At 29.7% G+C, this 18,770-nt stretch overlaps 1 protein-coding gene across 1 annotated transcript in view; it reads right to left on the minus strand.

Annotated features, from left to right (window-relative positions):
- The window catches only part of LOC135961339 (probable WRKY transcription factor protein 1), a 63,923-nt gene extending 45,484 nt beyond the window's left edge, over positions 1 to 18,439 (minus strand). The window contains exons 1-3 of the mRNA XM_065512835.1: positions 18,268 to 18,439; positions 17,606 to 18,087; positions 475 to 547 (exon numbers count right to left, since the gene is read on the minus strand). Of these exons, the coding sequence (XP_065368907.1) occupies positions 475 to 547; positions 17,606 to 18,087; positions 18,268 to 18,358 (646 nt within the window). The 5' untranslated portion in view covers positions 18,359 to 18,439. The remainder of the gene's footprint in view (positions 1 to 474; positions 548 to 17,605; positions 18,088 to 18,267) is intronic.
- Between the last annotated feature and the right edge of the window lie 331 nt (positions 18,440 to 18,770).

The following is an 18,770-nucleotide window of genomic DNA, read 5'->3' on the forward strand; positions in this document are numbered from 1 at the left end:
TAATTTTTATAAACTAACCTAATGATCCAACCAAGGAACAAGCTTCCCCCACCAAAAATTCAATTAAGAAAATATAATTTAATTTGATGTAAGCTATTTAATAAACACATCATGAACTTGTGTTTTAATGATTATTGCCCAAAACAAACTACCTTGTAAATGTGCTTGTATGTACGACTATTTGCCAGTCTATCTTTTCACAAAATTAACCCTTTTAAAATTATTTCCATTTAGAATTTCTTATTTTTTTTCACTGGAAAACTGAACCTGTGCCAAAAAAATCTGTAGTATTTGGAAAATTATTTTTCATTCGGTTTTTTTGTTTCAAACATTTTATCATAAACCAAAATCAAAACCTTGAAAAACGTGCCTTTAATGAGTGAAGCCCAGAAACACGGAATGAATTGAATGAACAAAAAGGGGAGAAATAAAATAAATAAATAAAATAAAATCTACAAGAAGATGACTACTTACCACATTTTTCCCACCAGCAAAATATTTCACCATCCATGCACAAACAAACCTCACAGCTATCCAGACGTGGTACCTGTGGAGACAGAAAGAAAAAAGCCATTAAATGAAATCTAAATAAAATGAATTCTTTACAAGAATAAATTTTAAACAATAAAAAAACCAACAGACATAACAACAAAAGAACAAATTTTTTATATGTATTTGCTAATAAAATAAAAATATGTGTTTAAAAAATATAATCAAAGTTGAAATGGAATGCAATATAAACAAAAAATTTATAATTGTTGTAGACAAATTTTTGTGGAATTTACATTGACATAATATTGCAATATACCAGAAAATTCAGGAAAAAATTTAAACTGAAGCTCAAGCACACAGGGACTACCAATATGCTTTTGCAGATTTAAAACTTAAGCAACATTCAGATTTAAATATTTATTAATGTCAGAAGACGATCTCCTACTGTGTTTAACCACTCTTTAGATTTTTATTAACTTTTCTACGAACACATAATGTAGAGCCCTACAACTAATTACAAATTTATGTTTGGCTTTAAATAAAACCCCACACCAAAACCAGCCACCACTCATTATTATATTCAAATTCATAATAAGAAAATTCATGAAAAATTATGATAAATTAGAATTTGCTAATCGGATAAAACAAACAAACAAAATAACCCCAACCACTCTTCTAACGATGACGAAATTTATTTAAAGTTAATTTTCCTGTAAGCGTATTTTTATGTACTTTTCAGACACAGCTGGACATGTGTTTCTGCTGTGATAAAAAGATTTATTAACTTTCATTTTATTTCTGTTGTTCTTACGTTTTCTCTTGCTTTTTATCCAGCAGGAAATAAAATCTTAACAAATATTCGTAATAAAGCTCAGCAAATATTTGAGCCGAACATAAACACAGGTGCTTTTTACTTTTTGTGGAAAAACATTTAGTTTTATTTACTCAAGTTTACTACAAACAAAAACTACAACGCACTGTGGGTAACTTTTTATTTATTAATAGCAAATTAAATTTACAAATTAATATTAGAAATTAGGAACTGGCTACTGAGGCCTTCGTCCTTAACTCTCTGAAATTAACTACGTAATTGAGGAATTATTTAAGCTAGTGTGACCAGACACAATTCTAAGATCTTTAATTTGCAAAAAAAACGCCGCTGAAGCACACCGATTGCTCACCGAAGCTTATGGTGAATGTGTTCCATCGGTCTCAATGTGCAAGAGAGGGTTTATCCGGTTCAGAAGTCGAGATTTTGACACGGAGACCAAGAACGCCCAGGCCAGGACAAGCAAAAAAGTAGACCAAGCATTGGAAGCATTACTCCATGAAAATTTTTCTCAAACTCAACAATGCTTGCAAATTCAGCAGGATTCACCCAAAAGCAAGGAAATTAGGTACCATACGAATTGAAGCCGTATTTGAATTGAAGAGTATTCAAAACTGTTTGTAGTTACATTTTGAGAGAATTTGAAAATTCGAATATATCATAGTAAACAAGTTACATTTTAAAATATATTTACATTGTTTTTCTTTAAAATTTTTGCAATTATTGCAAAATAAATAAATTTTTTGAGTTAATATCATTTTTCTGATACTTCTCGAAATTTTGTTTGGATTATTTTATCAACAAAACACTATTAACTCTAAATACAACCAAATTTAAATTAAACAATTTTTGACTTGAATAAAGGCTTAATCAAAATAATATTTTTTTTTATGAAAATTTACAATGTATTTCTATTTAATTTTTTGTATTAACTCAAAATAATACCTTTTTGTTGATACAAAGGTAGTCACTAATTATCTCGAAAATGGTCTCAAATGTGGTTTTCGAGATGAAAGAGTAATCGGAATACGTTGAAATTTGTACAGTAGATAGATATTGATGTTGTTAGTTGATTTCGTGCAAAATGTGAAATTTTATAAATTTTGAGTTAATACAGTATTGTTGAACGAGTGCGATATAGAATACTATAGCATTTTACAATATTTCTTAAAATATTTGAAATAATCACACAGATAGATAGAGCCTTAAGAATTCAAAAATGATAAGATTTAGTAGACAATTCATAACACATTTCCTATTAGCGTCCAGAAATAAAAATTAATTTAAGGATACCTTTTTCAAAAATTTAACCGGTTATCCAGTTTTTTTTGAAGACAAAAACTGGTTTTCTTAAAAGACAATAATCAAAATCGGTTTTTTCAAAAACACTCTTTTTCGGTTGAACCGGTTTTTTTAAATTTGCCGGTTTTTTGGACACTGTTTGAACGCTATAAAAAAAAAATGAATCGACACCAAAGCCAAATACACAGGCCAACAGCAAAAACGGCTTCAGTAACCACCATATAGATTTGATGCATCATCGTTACAAAAATGGTAAATTTTTGGAATTCTATGGATAGATTTTTAAAAAATTTTTTTTTTCTAAAATTGTGAATTTTTTAGATGTTTCTACATAGAGAAAACAGATTCGTGATAGCAACCGAATTTGTTGCCAATCGAATGATTCGGTTGCATATATAGAATTTTTCAGTTCTAACAACAGAAAGTCAGTTGATAAAGAAGAATTTCAGTTGAGGCAACCAAACTTTAGTTTCCCCTTACAAAATATTGTAGTCACAACTGTAAAATTCGGTCACAAAGATAGAATCATTCGATTGGCAACAAATTCAGTTGCTATCACGAATCCGTTTTCTCTGTGTATACATAATTTATGATAACTCAAAAAGGATTAGTCCGATTTCATTAAAATAAACTAAGAAAAATTATGATTTGCATAACCTTTAATTCGTTTATATATTGCGTTTTATTCGGCTTAGTAGTTTCGTAGTTGTAATAACAAATTGAAGAAAAAAATATATTTTTTATGTGGAAATAGCTAATTTTTATGTTTTAAAAAACTCATGAAATATCGAAAACGGCAGAACGTGTTCAGCTTTATTACTTTGTCGCAAAGCAGCATATAATAGTAACAAAATCAGATATCGAGGATAAAAATCGATTGATTCTTTTCGAATTTATTCACAATTAAGTAAATTCGCTCATTTTCACAAAATTGTATGTGCTTGCAAGCGTGTACTTTGAGTGGACATTTTTCGAGTATTTTGTTAATGTAATCATTTCAAATGATTTCCGGTATCGCTTATCTTCAATAGGTTATAAAGACATCCAGTTACAGCAGCTCAGTTGGGTTCATGGATTGGTCTATTTGTGATATCTTAGATGATCATGTTCATGTCCCATAGATGAATGAGGTCTTTGCATATTCGTGTCTGATTCAGTGCTGAACTTATCTGATGTACGAATGAACGAATCCATCCACCTAATATATCTTCGATAGATCCGTAAGCTCGTGAAGAAAAGGATTAATAATTTTCGCAGTATCAGAGGATGGTGAATACAGAAATGACAACTTACTCAGAAGTCATTGGAATCAACATTCAATTTTCTAACATGTCCAACTACTAAGCATGTGCCTGTCAACATGACTATCAGAAACCGTAGCCCATCCTTTGAGAATTCGATTTTGGTATTCGTACAGGGGTCATGTAAGCTTCGATGTAGTCAAAGTAAACATAAAAGTAAAACATAAACATAAAGTTGTTGCCAGATACATCAATATGACTCGACACCTAGCTTCATGTTATAATATCTTGACATCTCATTAAATCATATACCAATCTGGATGTCATGTACACTCTAAAAAATGCATGTAAATCTACTACTATAAAGTAAGTAAGTTTTCATGTAAACTTACACAATATGCGTAAATTTAAGCACAATATGTTTATCAAAATCAATTACATACTTTTTTCAGCAAAAATACAAACAAAATGTTTTATTTTAAATTTTTATAATATAATAAGCATTTTATATTTAAAATTACATATATTGTGCATAAATTGAAGTTTTACACATAAAGTGTGTAAAGTAATTCGAACGTTTAATATACAAATTGTCAAAATTTTATTTCTAAAAAAAACAAAAATCATTTATTATAAAAAAAAATATTTGAATTTACACACAACATGTATTTTTACCCTAATTATAGAAGGAGAAAAGTTTCCTACTATTAATGTAGGAAATTTACATGAAAATTTATTAGAGTGTAGAAACTAAAGAGAGATTTGATAGCAGGTATACAGTCGGTACAAATTCATATATGATCACAGAATATTCTGTAGTACCTCAACCAGTGTACCACTCTCTTGATGGTCGATATTTCAGCCTGCATAACACTGCATCAATCATGCAGCCTGCGGCAGACACCTATAGAAATCGGAAAATGTAAAAGCATCTACCCACTTAACAAATCCGGATTCCATAGAAGATTAGATTAGAAAAGATGACATCATCACGCGGTGATTTATATGGGTCAAAACTCATTATACTTCAATCATCGGCGATTCTCGTAGTATAAAAATCTGATAGAGTAGCACTGCCAGGAATGTCGGTCTCTACCAACACATGATTTCAACTAACAAACAAAACCGGATCAATTCATGATAAATTTGTTTTTTAATAGACAGGGCGAGTACACAAGTACACAAGTACGGAAAATAGTATATGTATTCGGTCATGTGAACCAATTTCACTAATTTATTTGACATTCTAGAGAGTATGTCTCTATCTCTAGAATTAGATAGAGAAATACTAAAACGTAGGAAAATTATCAGGACCATAGTCAATATATTGATGTTTGTAAATTCAAAAGTACCTTCGGAATATTTAGTTGAACATACGGACAGCTTTAGATCATTTTCATTACATATGAGTATATTATATATTGGTTCTGTTTAGGTTTGCAAATTAATGTTAAAGAAATTTCAAATCAAATGACAAATTTATATGTAGCGGGGGTTCTGCCCACAGGGAATAGTTATATAGGAGAAAAAAAGTTATATAGTCCCTGTGTTTCGCTGGGTCAGGTCTAGGAATCGAGATATATAGATTTGAAGTTAGTAAGTATCGTATAGAGAAAATTATTAATTTATTAGAGCAGGTGTACGGTATCATAGTTATGTTCGCGTTTATATATGCACGGTATCATTTTAGAGATTTAGAAATATGGGATTTAGTTACAACATATTTTGATTCTGCCCCATTGTGAAGTGTTGTTTAACAGTTTTCTTTTATATATTTGTTGCTTTTGGTATCCAATTATTATGTTAATTTTACTATGGCTGGGAATTTAAGTAAATAATTAGAGGAAACTGATTTTTTATTAAGAAAGTTTAAAGATCAAATAATAATAACAAGAAAGAGTATTACATTCGGCTGAGCTGAATCTTGTATACTAACCATCTATTTGAGAAAATAAAATATTTTTCTAATATAGGGGTTATAGGGTCAATTATAGATCGATCCTCACAAAAGTTGGTGGAAAGATTTAGGTTCATATAAAACTTATTTATGTCCAATTTCATCCCGATATTAATTGTATGGGGACTAGGGACAAATTTTGCTCGATTTTCGCCATACTTTGCAAATTTTTATCAGGATTGCATCATAAACAATATGACAGTTCAAGCATTATTCCGGGGGGAACATTTGTATGGGAGCTAGGAAAAATCATGTGCCAATATTGCCCATTTTCAATACCAAACAAACCTTATCAACAGAGAGTAGTTGTGATAAGATAGTTGCTCCTTTCATTTGGGTCCTACCGTGTATTAAACAGACAAACGTACGGACATAGCTAGGTCGTCTTAAAATCTTATGAGGACCCAGAATATATATTAATATGTGGGTCTGCGATAAATATTTTGATGGTGGGTATAAAAATATAGAATAGTTAAAACAACACACACACACGAAATATTGTTTGGAAAAAGGTTGCAATAATAACATTTTAATAAAATTGACTAATAGTTTATTGCAATTATTGAAAATATATAAATGCAGCGGATTTTTTATAGTTATAACCATTAAAATACACTATTAATGAAATTATGTTTTACACAATCATTAACATAGTTCAATTAAAAAATTTGGTACTAAATTAAAATGTGCGAGCGACTTTGCATTAACAAATTAATTTAATTCAGCATATTCGAATCTGAAAATTAAAAAACAATTTTTAAAAAAAATTAAATTTTGTTTACCTAAAAATATTTAAAAAAAATTATTTTAAAGTATAATTTGGTGAAGGGTATACAAGATTCGGCACAGCCGAATATAGCTCTCTTACTTGTTTTTTTTACAGTGGGTCAAAGTTTTAATTTTTTGATCGAAGGGAGTATTATGAAAAATATTATGTAAGTTAATGTCTGAGAGAATTCTAATTGTCGGATTTATATTTTTGAATTTCCTGGGATAATTTTTGTGGAATATCTTAAATTTTTCGGCAAAAATTTTCGTAGAATATTTAAATCCTTAAATGTCCTTTTTGAAAAGACTTTTTTAGATTTTTCCGAAAAAGGGTCAAATTGACCCCTATAGAGAGGAGATAGAGGTTTAAGATCTTCCAAAAAATGATTCAAATAGAATTCCACAATATAACTTTGACAATAAGTATTCTCCAGACATTAACATACAACTTTTTTTAATATGCTCCCTTTTTAGTATAATGCTCCCTTTGATCAAAAAATTAAAACTTTGACCCACTGTAAAAAAAAACAAGTAAGAAATCTATATTCGGCTGTGCCGAATCTTGTATACCCTTCACCAAATTATACTTTAAAATATTTTTTTTTTAAATATTTTTAGGTAAACAAAATTTAATTTTTTTTAAAAATAGTTTTTTAATTTTTTTCCAAATTTTTTAAAACAATTCTTTTAAATTTATTTTTTTAGTTTTTAATTTTTTGGAAAAAAAATTTACGACAAAAAAAATTTTTTGATGAAAAAAAATTCGAGTTAAAAAATATTTTCCCGATTTTGACCCATTGTAGGTCCAACTTACTATAGCCTTATCTACATCGTTGCAATGGACTTTGAAATATCTATCATTAGATATCCATATTGTCTATATTAATGACTTAATAATCCAGATATAGATCAAAAATAGGTCAAAAATCGAGGTTGTCCCGGTTTTTTGCTCATATCTCCGTTATTTATGGACCGATTTTGCTGATTTTAAAAAAGCAAACTTCTCGAAAGCATGTCTGACAGAATTATTGAAGATTTGGATCCCAAAGATATCTGGGGTCTTCAGAAAATTGATTTCAACAGACTTACGGACATGGCTTAATCGACTCCGCTATCTATAAGGATACACAATATATATACTTTATAGGGTCGGAAATGAAAAATGTAGAAATTACAAACGGAATGACAAACTTATATATACCCTTCTCACGAAGGTGATGGGTATAACACGTAAGAAAGTATAGTCGGTCAAGCCCATATGATACCCTACACCAATCTAATTATGGACCAATCGCCATAAAATGCTAGTTTAAGTGATTTTCGGAAGTGGGTCTATATGGCAGCTATGACTAATTATGGACCGATCGTTATAAAATTTGGTGGCATGACTTTTATATATATATAAATTATTTGTACTGATTTTATTGGAATACCAACATTTTTAAGAGATTAATGCTAGTTTAAGTGATTTTCGGAAGTGGGTCTATATGGCAGATATGACTAATTGTGGACCGATCACCGATGGTGAGGTAAGTTCGGATTATATGAAACTTATTCTTGCTGAATTTGGTTTGGATATCTATATAACCAAGATATTTATGAGAGCCTAACTATTTTCAGATATGGCAATCGTATGGGGGCTAGAAGAAATAATGGACTGATTCTAACCAAATTCATTGGGGCAATTGACGTGCTTAGACCAAATTTTGTCGAATTATCTTTGAAATTTCGACCAGTAGGTAATCGACTCAGAATCCTGACTCAGAGTGATCCTGAGCGGATTGGTATACTTTAAGGTGGGTGTTGGGGCAATATTTCTGCACGTTACAAACATCAACACTAACCCAATATACCCTCCCCAATATGGTGCTGTAGGGTATAAAAATTCAGACCAGCTGGTTTATAAGTTTATTCTACAAAAATTATCTACTCAACATGCGTTTTCAGAATTATATGGTCGCTATTCTGTTCCAAGAATTCTGTTGGACAGTAATATTAGTTCCTGAAATCAATAATTAAAAAAAGTTAAAAAATGTAAAAATTTATAAAAAAATATTTACACATTTTTAAATAAATGATTTCAAGCCTCCAAAAACAAACATAAATATAATGGTGCAATCATGTCATATCAAATCAACAAGGTCCTAAACTGTAAGCCTTTTTAAGCTCTCATACTTTTTTTATACGAACATAGAATTTGGTTTAAGAATAAAAAAACTCTAGATTGCACAATAAAAACTGTTATTTTTTTCCTACGATTCACTGCTTTGTCAACACGTTTTGTATATTAAAAATAAAATCAAATACTTGTTAAAGATATTTAATTTAAATTTTTGAAAAAACAATAATAGTGTTTTACTTTTTTCCAAATAAACAACATAAATAATTCCACTTTCAATCGAAATGAAATTTTACTAAAATAACATTTATTAATTTATTTAATGCAGCAATTGTTTAAGGTCATTGCTCAGGTTAATAGAGAAAATTTATAACAGAACAAAAAATAAATTTTTTTTTTTTATTTAAAAGTGTAATTTGATGTATTTTCTACGAAACATAGTAAGTAAAAAAAAATGCTTACATGTTCCACCAAAAACCACAGGATATACGGTATGTTATGTGTATATGATTTTTTCTATTTGAATTTCAATTACTTTTTTCACCTGAAAAACCATTTCATACACAAACCATATAATGAACAAGTGCAATCCCACCATCAAACAGCAAAGGTTAGAAATATTCATGCATGTTTTTTCCCAACTTTGTTTTTGTGAAACCGACTATGTATTCGTTAATTATATTTTCGATTACGAAATAGCATCTGGTTCGAATTTCATCTTCACGTATTCATCTGTTTTTACACTACTGGGTGTGAAATGTATATTTGAAACAAACTCATGAATTTTCAGGTTTGGTAAAATTTTTTCCAGTCAGTAAAAAAATGTACTGGTAATAAAATTTGATTTTCTTAATACAAGTATTTCAAAATTTACATCGCAGAGTTTTTGCCTTCTGGAATGATTCACAATCCTATCGAATGAAGATAATTATTCTACAGGTGCAGATGAAGTTAATGGGTTATTATATTTTAGAAATACGTTCTAATGTCATTGTGATTTTTAAATAAATTATGCTTTACTATTTGACCAAAGCCTCCATATAAAGCTCACTTCCGAAAATCACTTGAATACAAATAAGTATTTTTTAAATATCGCTATCAGGTTAAAATTCGACAAGCGTAATCCCCATATACATACAAATCGCTGTGGCATAATTGTTTATTGCTCCCATATAAGGACCACTTCCAAAAAACACATTATTTTTTTTTAAAAAGATCGGTAGCATTTATTCACAAACAATTAATTAATACTCATCTCTCAGATTAAAATTTGGCATAAATAAACCCCATATATAAGGAAATCGCTGCAATGAATTTTACGAAGACCGGCCCATTTATAAGGACCACCGAAAAACACATTAAACTATAAACAAATCTATATTGATTTATTTGATTAATTTGTATACAAAAATCATACTACTGAATTTTGTGAATAGCGATCCATAATTGGTCACATTGGACCTTATATCGGATGTGCACTTCCGATAATCATTCTGGTAAGTAACGTTATTGAGATGAAATTCAACGAAAATTTTCCTCAATAAAATCACATTCTCAGAGATCGCACTATACGAGTTGTTGTAGATGGGATCTCATCAAATGAGTTCAAGATTAATTCAGGGGTATCGCAAGGCTCCGTTCTTTCTCCTACTCTATTCCTTATTTGTCTAAATGACCTTCTAAGTCAAACTTCCAACCCTATCTATTCTTTTGCAGATGACAGCAACATTTGCCATTCATATTCATTCAACTTATCGGCGACAGTAGGGTATCCAGCTCTATTGATTCTCTGGAGCATCGTCGCAATGTGGGTTGTGTTTCACTGTTCTATCGATACTACAATGAAATGTATTCTGATGAAATTAGGGAACTTGTTCCCGATACCCGTTTCTTGCGAAATACGCGTTCATCAGCGGGGGCTCATCCATTCGTGGTCGATTGGTTAGTGGATCGCACAACACACTACAGAAAAAAGTCGTTTTTTAGCCGCACCTGTCCCTTTCAATGTAGGAAAATTCAAATCAAATGTCCACAAACACTACTCCCTCTATTCTCCTTCCGATAACCTATTTTCCTAGTTCCAACACAATGCATTGCATGAGTAGGGGTCATCCCCTAAGTGCTGGTCCAAGCAAAAAAAAAATAAATATTCAAGAATCGAGTCAAAATAAAATGTTATTTCCTCTAGTTAAATGTGTATGTGGGGGTTTAATTTTTGAAAGTCGCTAGACGGCGCTGTCGTACTTTTTTTGGATTTCATCGTATTTTATTGAGAAAAATTATTGTGAAAATTTAAGAATATTTGACTTTTTCAAAATAAAATCCGGCAAATCCAGCATAGTTTCTTGGAATGACGCATAGAACAAGAATCGTGATGCGCCTTTTTACATTTTCTAGACCCCCTATAATTTTACCCACCCTCATTGGGTCATAATCTCCAAATGATTTTTATGTAATTTTCATTAACATAAATAGAAAAAAATTTTATGTATATGGGCAAATCCTCGTCACGCAGGATTTGCGTGATTTAAATATGAAAATTTTTTGGTTTTTCAAATAAGATACTTCCAACGTATACTATACGCTATAGTGAGATTTAAGTGCAATTCCAAATGGCATAAGACATTTCCTTTTAGTTGCCATTTCTTGCGAAATAATTGATCGCAAAATTTTGTGACGCTCGTTACAAAAAGTGGAAGTAACATTAAAAGTTGATGTTTTTATTCGTACTTTTAGCGAATTAGAGCACACAAAATCTTATTCCTAAAAGAAAGAGCAATGAAAGAGAATTCTAATATAACTTATTTGCATGAAAAAACATTTGCCGTTTTCATAAAAAGCCGAGAACATTTTGTGACGCACGTTACGTGACGCTCGTTACAAATTATGCAGATGCTAGAAAATTATCTCCTTTTCCGTGAGAAGTTGCAAAAAATTCCATTCAAAGTGAAATTACTCAAAATTAATTTGTACTTAAATTGAATGGTCAAACATATAGCTGTCAATCGAACCATCTTGTTAACATTTAAGTAATGATAAAAACACATTAAAAAATTAAAAATTTTGTGTAATATTAAGATATCTGAGCTAGTGTTGGAATTGGTAATCATTTTTGTATGAATGACCATCGAAATACATTTTGTATATATATAAAATATAATAAACATATCTAGTCTAATATTACAATTAAGAATTCCAAGTTTGATTCATTTAAAATTTTTTTGTTGGTAGACAGTTTCTGGTACTTGCCCATATATCAAAACTGTTCAAGAACACCAAATACTTTTAGTTACTGAATAATTTTTCAACTTTGCTATCAAGGATATCATGTTTTCCAACTCATGCCATCAAGAGAATTGAATTTTCGAGTCCATTATACATATCGATGGCTTAATATAAAAAGGCCCTAACTCGTGTTTTTTTGTAAGTTAATTCGATAAATGGTCCGATCATATATCATAATTAGCCAAAAAAATCAAGTCATAAAAAACACGAGTTAGGGCATTTTTATATTAGAGTTGGGTTTATTAGCTCAGTGAAGTGACCGCTCTTTTCAGCTCAGCTCACTGAAATGAACTAGGTCGCTATTTTAGCTCATTATCTCAGTATGTTGTATAATGACAATTTCATTTTGAGAATTGCTTGTAGTGAATTAAATCAATTATTTCTGTTGTTAGTTGTAAAAACACACAGTCTTTTGACAATTAGAGATTTATGCGTGAAATAATTGATTAAAATTTTAAAAAATAAAATTGTATTTTATTAAACTAATATTTTTGCGGAAAAAAGAGTTCATTTTTTATTATTTCTAATTTCCGATGCTAACCAAATGTTTAGCAGAACATTCACTAACTATAAGGTATTCTTTTACTACAAAATAATAAAATTACCAAAAAACTCAAGATATTAACTGGAATTTGAAAAAGGAAAAATATTTTGATGATCTGATAATTGTGATCCAAAATAAAAATGTGACAATAACTAAACCAAAATGAATATTGTTGCAATTTTTGGGTATTTTTCCATTTACATAATGTTAGTTATCAATTGGCAAAATATATATTTTTTACCTGACTTTTACAACTTTATATATATGATCAACAAAATTTCTACTAAAAATACGAAAGAAAAATAGTTTTGTGATACAATTTGTATATTTTCAACATTAACTTAATTATTTTATGATATAACAATATATAAATAGAATTTCTGAATTTAAGGAATAAGATTTTATAAATCTTATTCCTTAAATTCAGAAATTCTAAACTGTCATTCCAAAAAACAGCGAAAAACCCACGATAGGTGCTCATGGCAGCTGACAAATGTTCTGTTGATGTAGCAGTATTGTAAAAAAGTGCATAAGATATATGTTTTCTAAAAAAGTGATTGAAATAATATTGCTAATTTAATTAAGAATATCAGTACATTGTATTTTTTTAATTATGTGTTTTGTTAGATATAATCCCACTAATGTATTTTTGAAATAGTATTTTTTTACTAATTACATATTTTCAATTACAATTATTATTTTAACAATAACAATTATGTATTTCCCTTTTTCATTATTATTAATTTATGAAATTTACTTACAAACTGTAGCAATACTCTTTCTTTATTTCATTCTACATCACCATACCATAAATAAATTCACATTCATTTAATAGCACACATATAAAAATTTCTTCATGAAAACAAAAACAATTTGAATAACTCTAATAATTCTTGAAACAAAAATATATACGCGGCAGCATTCGATCATATACATACATAACAAACCTACATTCGAATGATCGTTTTATTTTTGTAGGACACAATACTCACTCACTTTTCAATGTCAGTGAGCGAAAGAATGTAAGAGCATTGACGAGTAAAGTGAAACATGTGAAACATCTGAAACATTGAAGACGACAAATGAATGTGCTTGTGCAGCTCTTTCATGAGCACTGAACTGAAACCGCTCAGCGCACAGTTGAAAACGCTCAGTGCTGAGCTGAAAACGCTCAGTATGATGAATGATTCACTTCGCTCAGTTGAGTGAATAGCTCAATTGAACTTGGTCATTCATGAGCTACACAACTCTATTTTATATTAAGCCTTCGATATGTACATTATTTTCCATGTATTTTCTTTTGGAGTTATTTTAGGTAAAATCTAGGAATAATAAAGAAATATGTATTTTAAAAATATAAATAATATATGTTTTTTAATTGGGAAAGCCTAAAGCCTAAGCACATGTATACTTAATGACTATTCCAACCGAAATATTTTTTTATGAACAGTTGTGAGTACCAATATATTCAGTAATCGCAATCGAATTGTATGATAGTACCTGCAACCGACAAAATTCGATTGGCGACAAATTTGGTTGCGATAACGAATCTGTTTTCTCTGTGTATAATTCTCTATGTCAAAAACCTTTCTGACTTTTTTTCCCAAAAGAAAGCTTAGATATATTCCTTGAAGACCTATTTGGCCGCTTAGTGGGATGCAAGTTGGATATCCATCAAAATTAATGTTTTGTAACTCAAAACATAAAATTTTTGTCTTTTTATTGCAAAATCAAAAAGACCAAAAAGCTATTCAAGGAAAAGTTCTAAACTTTCTTTTGAGCAAAAAAAATAAAAAAATTAAAAGAAGTGTGCATTTTGAAAAAAAAGTTAAGAAATGTACACTTTTTATACCCATGAGTGGCAAGTTTGTCATTCCGTTTGTAATTTCTACATTTTTCATTTGCGACCCCACAAAGTATATATATTCTGGATCGTTATAGATAGCGGAGTCGATATAGCTATGTCCGTCTGTGTGTGTTGAAATAAACTTTCCGAAGCCCCCAAATAACTTACATACACGATTCATACATCAATATCTCCGAAATTCTTCCGGCTCTGTTGCTATATGGATATCAATATGGATATCTAATCACCTGTGCATCGACGTATATAAGACCATAGTAAGACCATAGTTAACCAAAAAAAAATTTTTCACTAAATATTAAAAAAAAAAATTTAAAAACTAAAAACAAATTTTTTTTTTAATAAAAAATTTCAAAAAAACAACTGGAAGAAAAAATTTAAATTTTGTTTACCTAAAAATATTTAAAATCTTTATTTTAAAGTATAATTTGGTGAAGGGTATATAAGATTCGGCACAGCCGAATATAGCTCTCCTCTTGTTTGAATTATTTTTTTGCTCAAAAGAAAGCTTAGGTCTTTTCTTGAAGATCTTTTTGGTGGCTTAGTGGGATATCTATCAAAATAAATATTTTGTAACTCAATACATACAATTTTTGATTTTTTTGCACAATCTAACTTTTTTAATTTTTGGTCAAACGAAAGCTTAGATCTATTCCTTTAGGAGCTTTTTGGTCGCTTATTGGGATGCGAGTGGGATATCTATCCAAATAAATATTTTCATAGATATCCAATCAACATTAAAAGAAATTCCTTGAAAATAGAATTTTTGTTCTTTAAGGAAATAATATTCCTTTAATAAATTTGAAGAAAACAGGTAAAACTATTTAGCGATCTAACCTTTTTTAGACTACATAATTTAGCTATTAGTAATAACCAAAACAAGGATTTTCATGCACTAAAAATTTAAAAATATGCGCTTATAATATGCATTATAAAGTGAGAAAATATGCACTAAAAAATTACAAAAATATGCAATAAAAACAAATTCATTTGAAATATATTTATTAATAAAAGAAAAATATAAATTTCACTATTTTCAGATAAGGCAATTACATGGGGGCTAGGAGAAATAATGGACCTATTCTAACCAAATTCAATAGATTTCGTCCTTGGAGTAATAGAAAAGATTATACCACATTTTGTCGAATTATCTTTGACAAAAAGATACGATTTCGTTATATAATATGTATACATCCGACGGTATATGCAGACTGTTCTGCAGGTATTATTGAATTACTTCGTTAGCAAAAGTTTAATGATTTCTTGCAGGCATTACTTTTCTGGCATTAGAGTTGTAGGAACATAGATCTGGTGGATAAATACTAGAACGGAATACTTTAGGTCTATGGCCCAAGACAAAAATATTGATAGATCATACTTTAAGATCCGACTGCAAATGGCAAAGATATAACGAAAAATGTAAAAAGGCGAAAAATAAATTATTCGTAACTGTCTTGCAGAAATACAATATATTAGGGGGTGTACGGGGAATTTTTTTTGAGGTACGGTCTAATATATAGTGTACACTAATATAAAAATATATCCAAAAGAAAATTAAATATACAATAAAATGGAAAAATATGCTAAATATATGAATTTTAAAGAAAAATATGCAAAATATGCATTTATAACAAAATATGCAAAAATATGCCATTTTGTTGCAAATTCTTCGATTCGGAAAGATAAATTGTAAGAACTTATTTTGAGTTACTGACTACAAACATGCATTTGCATAGAAATCCTTGCCCTGGTAATAACTATTTGTGGCAAATATTGGTTTTCTAGGTTTTTTTGTTCTGAACATTTTTTGTTGGACCCACTTTACACATTTTCAACACCAAGCATTTCTTCTACTACCTAGCTATGACCAATTATGGACTGATCGTCACAAAATCCAGTATTATAATTTTTGCATAGGTATAACTAATATGTGTAAAGCCTTGCTTCGATATCGATATTTATAGCAAATTTACTTCCGTTAATGTATTTTTCGGAAGTGATCCATATGTGGGCGCCATGACCAACTATGGGCCGATCTTCATAAAATGAGGTGCGATGATCTCAGTATAAATATGTATTATTGATATCGAATTTTAAACTGATTACGATAATTATAAGAGATTTATTTAAGTGATTTTCAGAAGGGCACCTAATATGGGAGCTATGATAAAAGATGTTACAAGATTCACATCTGTACATAGATATTATATATTTGTGTAAAATTTTGGTTCGAAATCGGTATTTATAAGATTAAGTAGTGAGATCGAACAAAAAGTTGGCCAAACAATCAAAGGTCTGCCGCCAAACTGATTACAATGTTATTAAACAGTAGCGGGAGAACTTGTCCGTTGATATAAAGCCTGGTTCAGGTAGAAGGAATGGTCCTTTTTCAAAAGATGCTGCCAACACATTCTGTAGGAAAACAGTCCGGTTGGCTCAGTACTCGGACTATTTGGTACGAAAAGTTAAAGCCAATTTAGGCTTGAAAACATACAAGGCTCAAAAAGTTAATGACAGGAACTCTGCTAAAAATTGAGAGACCAAAGACAAAGCACGGAAATTGCAGTCAATGGATAAGGAAACTTATATTTTTATTTGAACAAATTGACAGAAAACACTATAAAAACCTTAATGGAAGGGTTTCCGGAAATGGTTCATAAATTCATCACTATTGATTGGAACTATAAAAATAATATTTTTTTGTAAGTAGCTATAATAATTTCAAGTGGTTTCTTTTTTATTAACATTCATTTATGTTAAGATTAATGTGTTTTTTGATAGTGGTTCTTCTATGACTGCTATAACCAATTATGGACCGAGCTTCATAAGATTTGGTACAACCATTTACAGACATATAGCTGAACAGTCATAGCTAGATCATCTTAGAATTTTATAAGGACCCCAACTAATATGTTACTAACGGAGTGAAAAAAATGAATATAACTCCCATATTTTTGGTGGTTGGTATATATTTTATGCAGAGTTTATATTTTGCGCACTCACTATAATTAAATGAAAATATGTCTGCGTTAGAATTGTATTTCAACACAAATAAAACAGTTTTATGGCATAAAAAAGGATAAAACCAAACAAATAAACCTGTATTTACTTAATAAATGTATGTACATGCGAATGTGTAAATGTTACAAAAATAAATTAAATTTATATATATGTAGTTTGCAAAGTTATACATATAAAATATACCTTTTGACCGTGTGTATACTTTTGGCCATTTGTAAAACATGATGCAGCACGTGGCAAATGTAATTCATCTAATGTTTCAGTAATTGCTGATGTTGATGCAGCAGCAGCTTTTGTTGCCGTTTCCTCTAGCCAATCATTGCGTTCATCCTCATCATCATTATCGTCACCATCCACCAACGTATGGCCATCATTACTTTTCAATTTCGTTGTTGTTGTCGCAAGGTACGACAGACCAGCATCAGTTTGTTTTCCAGTTTCTAACTTATTTGTATTACCAGTGCCACTGCCACTCCCACCTCCACCAATATTTAAACCCTCTGCTGTGTTGAGAAAACCCTTTAGATTTTCTAAATGTTGTTGCTGCTGCTGCTCCGTTTGCAACATCTGTTGCGATAACAAACGTGTATCGTATTTGGCTTGGATTTGTTCTGTATCCAAATCATAGAAACTTTGTTCATGATCATCAAAATACTCATACGGCACTGGAGAAGGAGTAGAATGGAAAATACAAAATATAAATTCAAAACATTGTTGGTTATACATATTTTTAAAATGACATTAAATTTAAATTAGTATTTTTCCCAGTTCGAGGTTATTTCTATTATTTTTATTTTGTCTGTTTTTTGTTTAACATTTCCATTTTATGTGAATTACTCACTCACCTGCTTGTACCAGTGATGACAATTGTGTTGTTCCGAACATGCAGGACACACAGCAAATCCATATACAAATTATTCTTTGAAAATTCCACATTTTATTTGTTGAGTTAAGAGTTGTGTTTGTTTTTTAGTCTGGATGTATTTTAGATATTTGTTTCTGTTTTTGAAAACTTTTATGTTTTTTTGTTTGTAGTATATGTTTATTCTTTTTTTTATAAAATGATATGATTTTATTTTTAGCTTTTAGCTAAAAGTATTATTGCTAATGCTGTTTTAAATTCTGGGAAATAAGAAAAAATTTATAAAGTTTTTGATTTTTAAGAATTTTAATTAAATACAAATTTCATTATAATTAAGGAGTTTTAATATATAATTTGCAATTTATGAAGAAGTTTTACTATTAATTTAAAACAAGTAAGAAAGTGTAGCCAGCCGGTCAAGCCCGACCATATAACACACTAAACTAAGTATGAGCAAATCATTATTCAATTCAAATTTCAAAAAAA

The sequence above is a fragment of the Calliphora vicina genome, chromosome 5 (assembly GCF_958450345.1).
Source record: "Calliphora vicina chromosome 5, idCalVici1.1, whole genome shotgun sequence".
NCBI classification, from domain to species: domain Eukaryota; kingdom Metazoa; phylum Arthropoda; class Insecta; order Diptera; family Calliphoridae; genus Calliphora; species Calliphora vicina.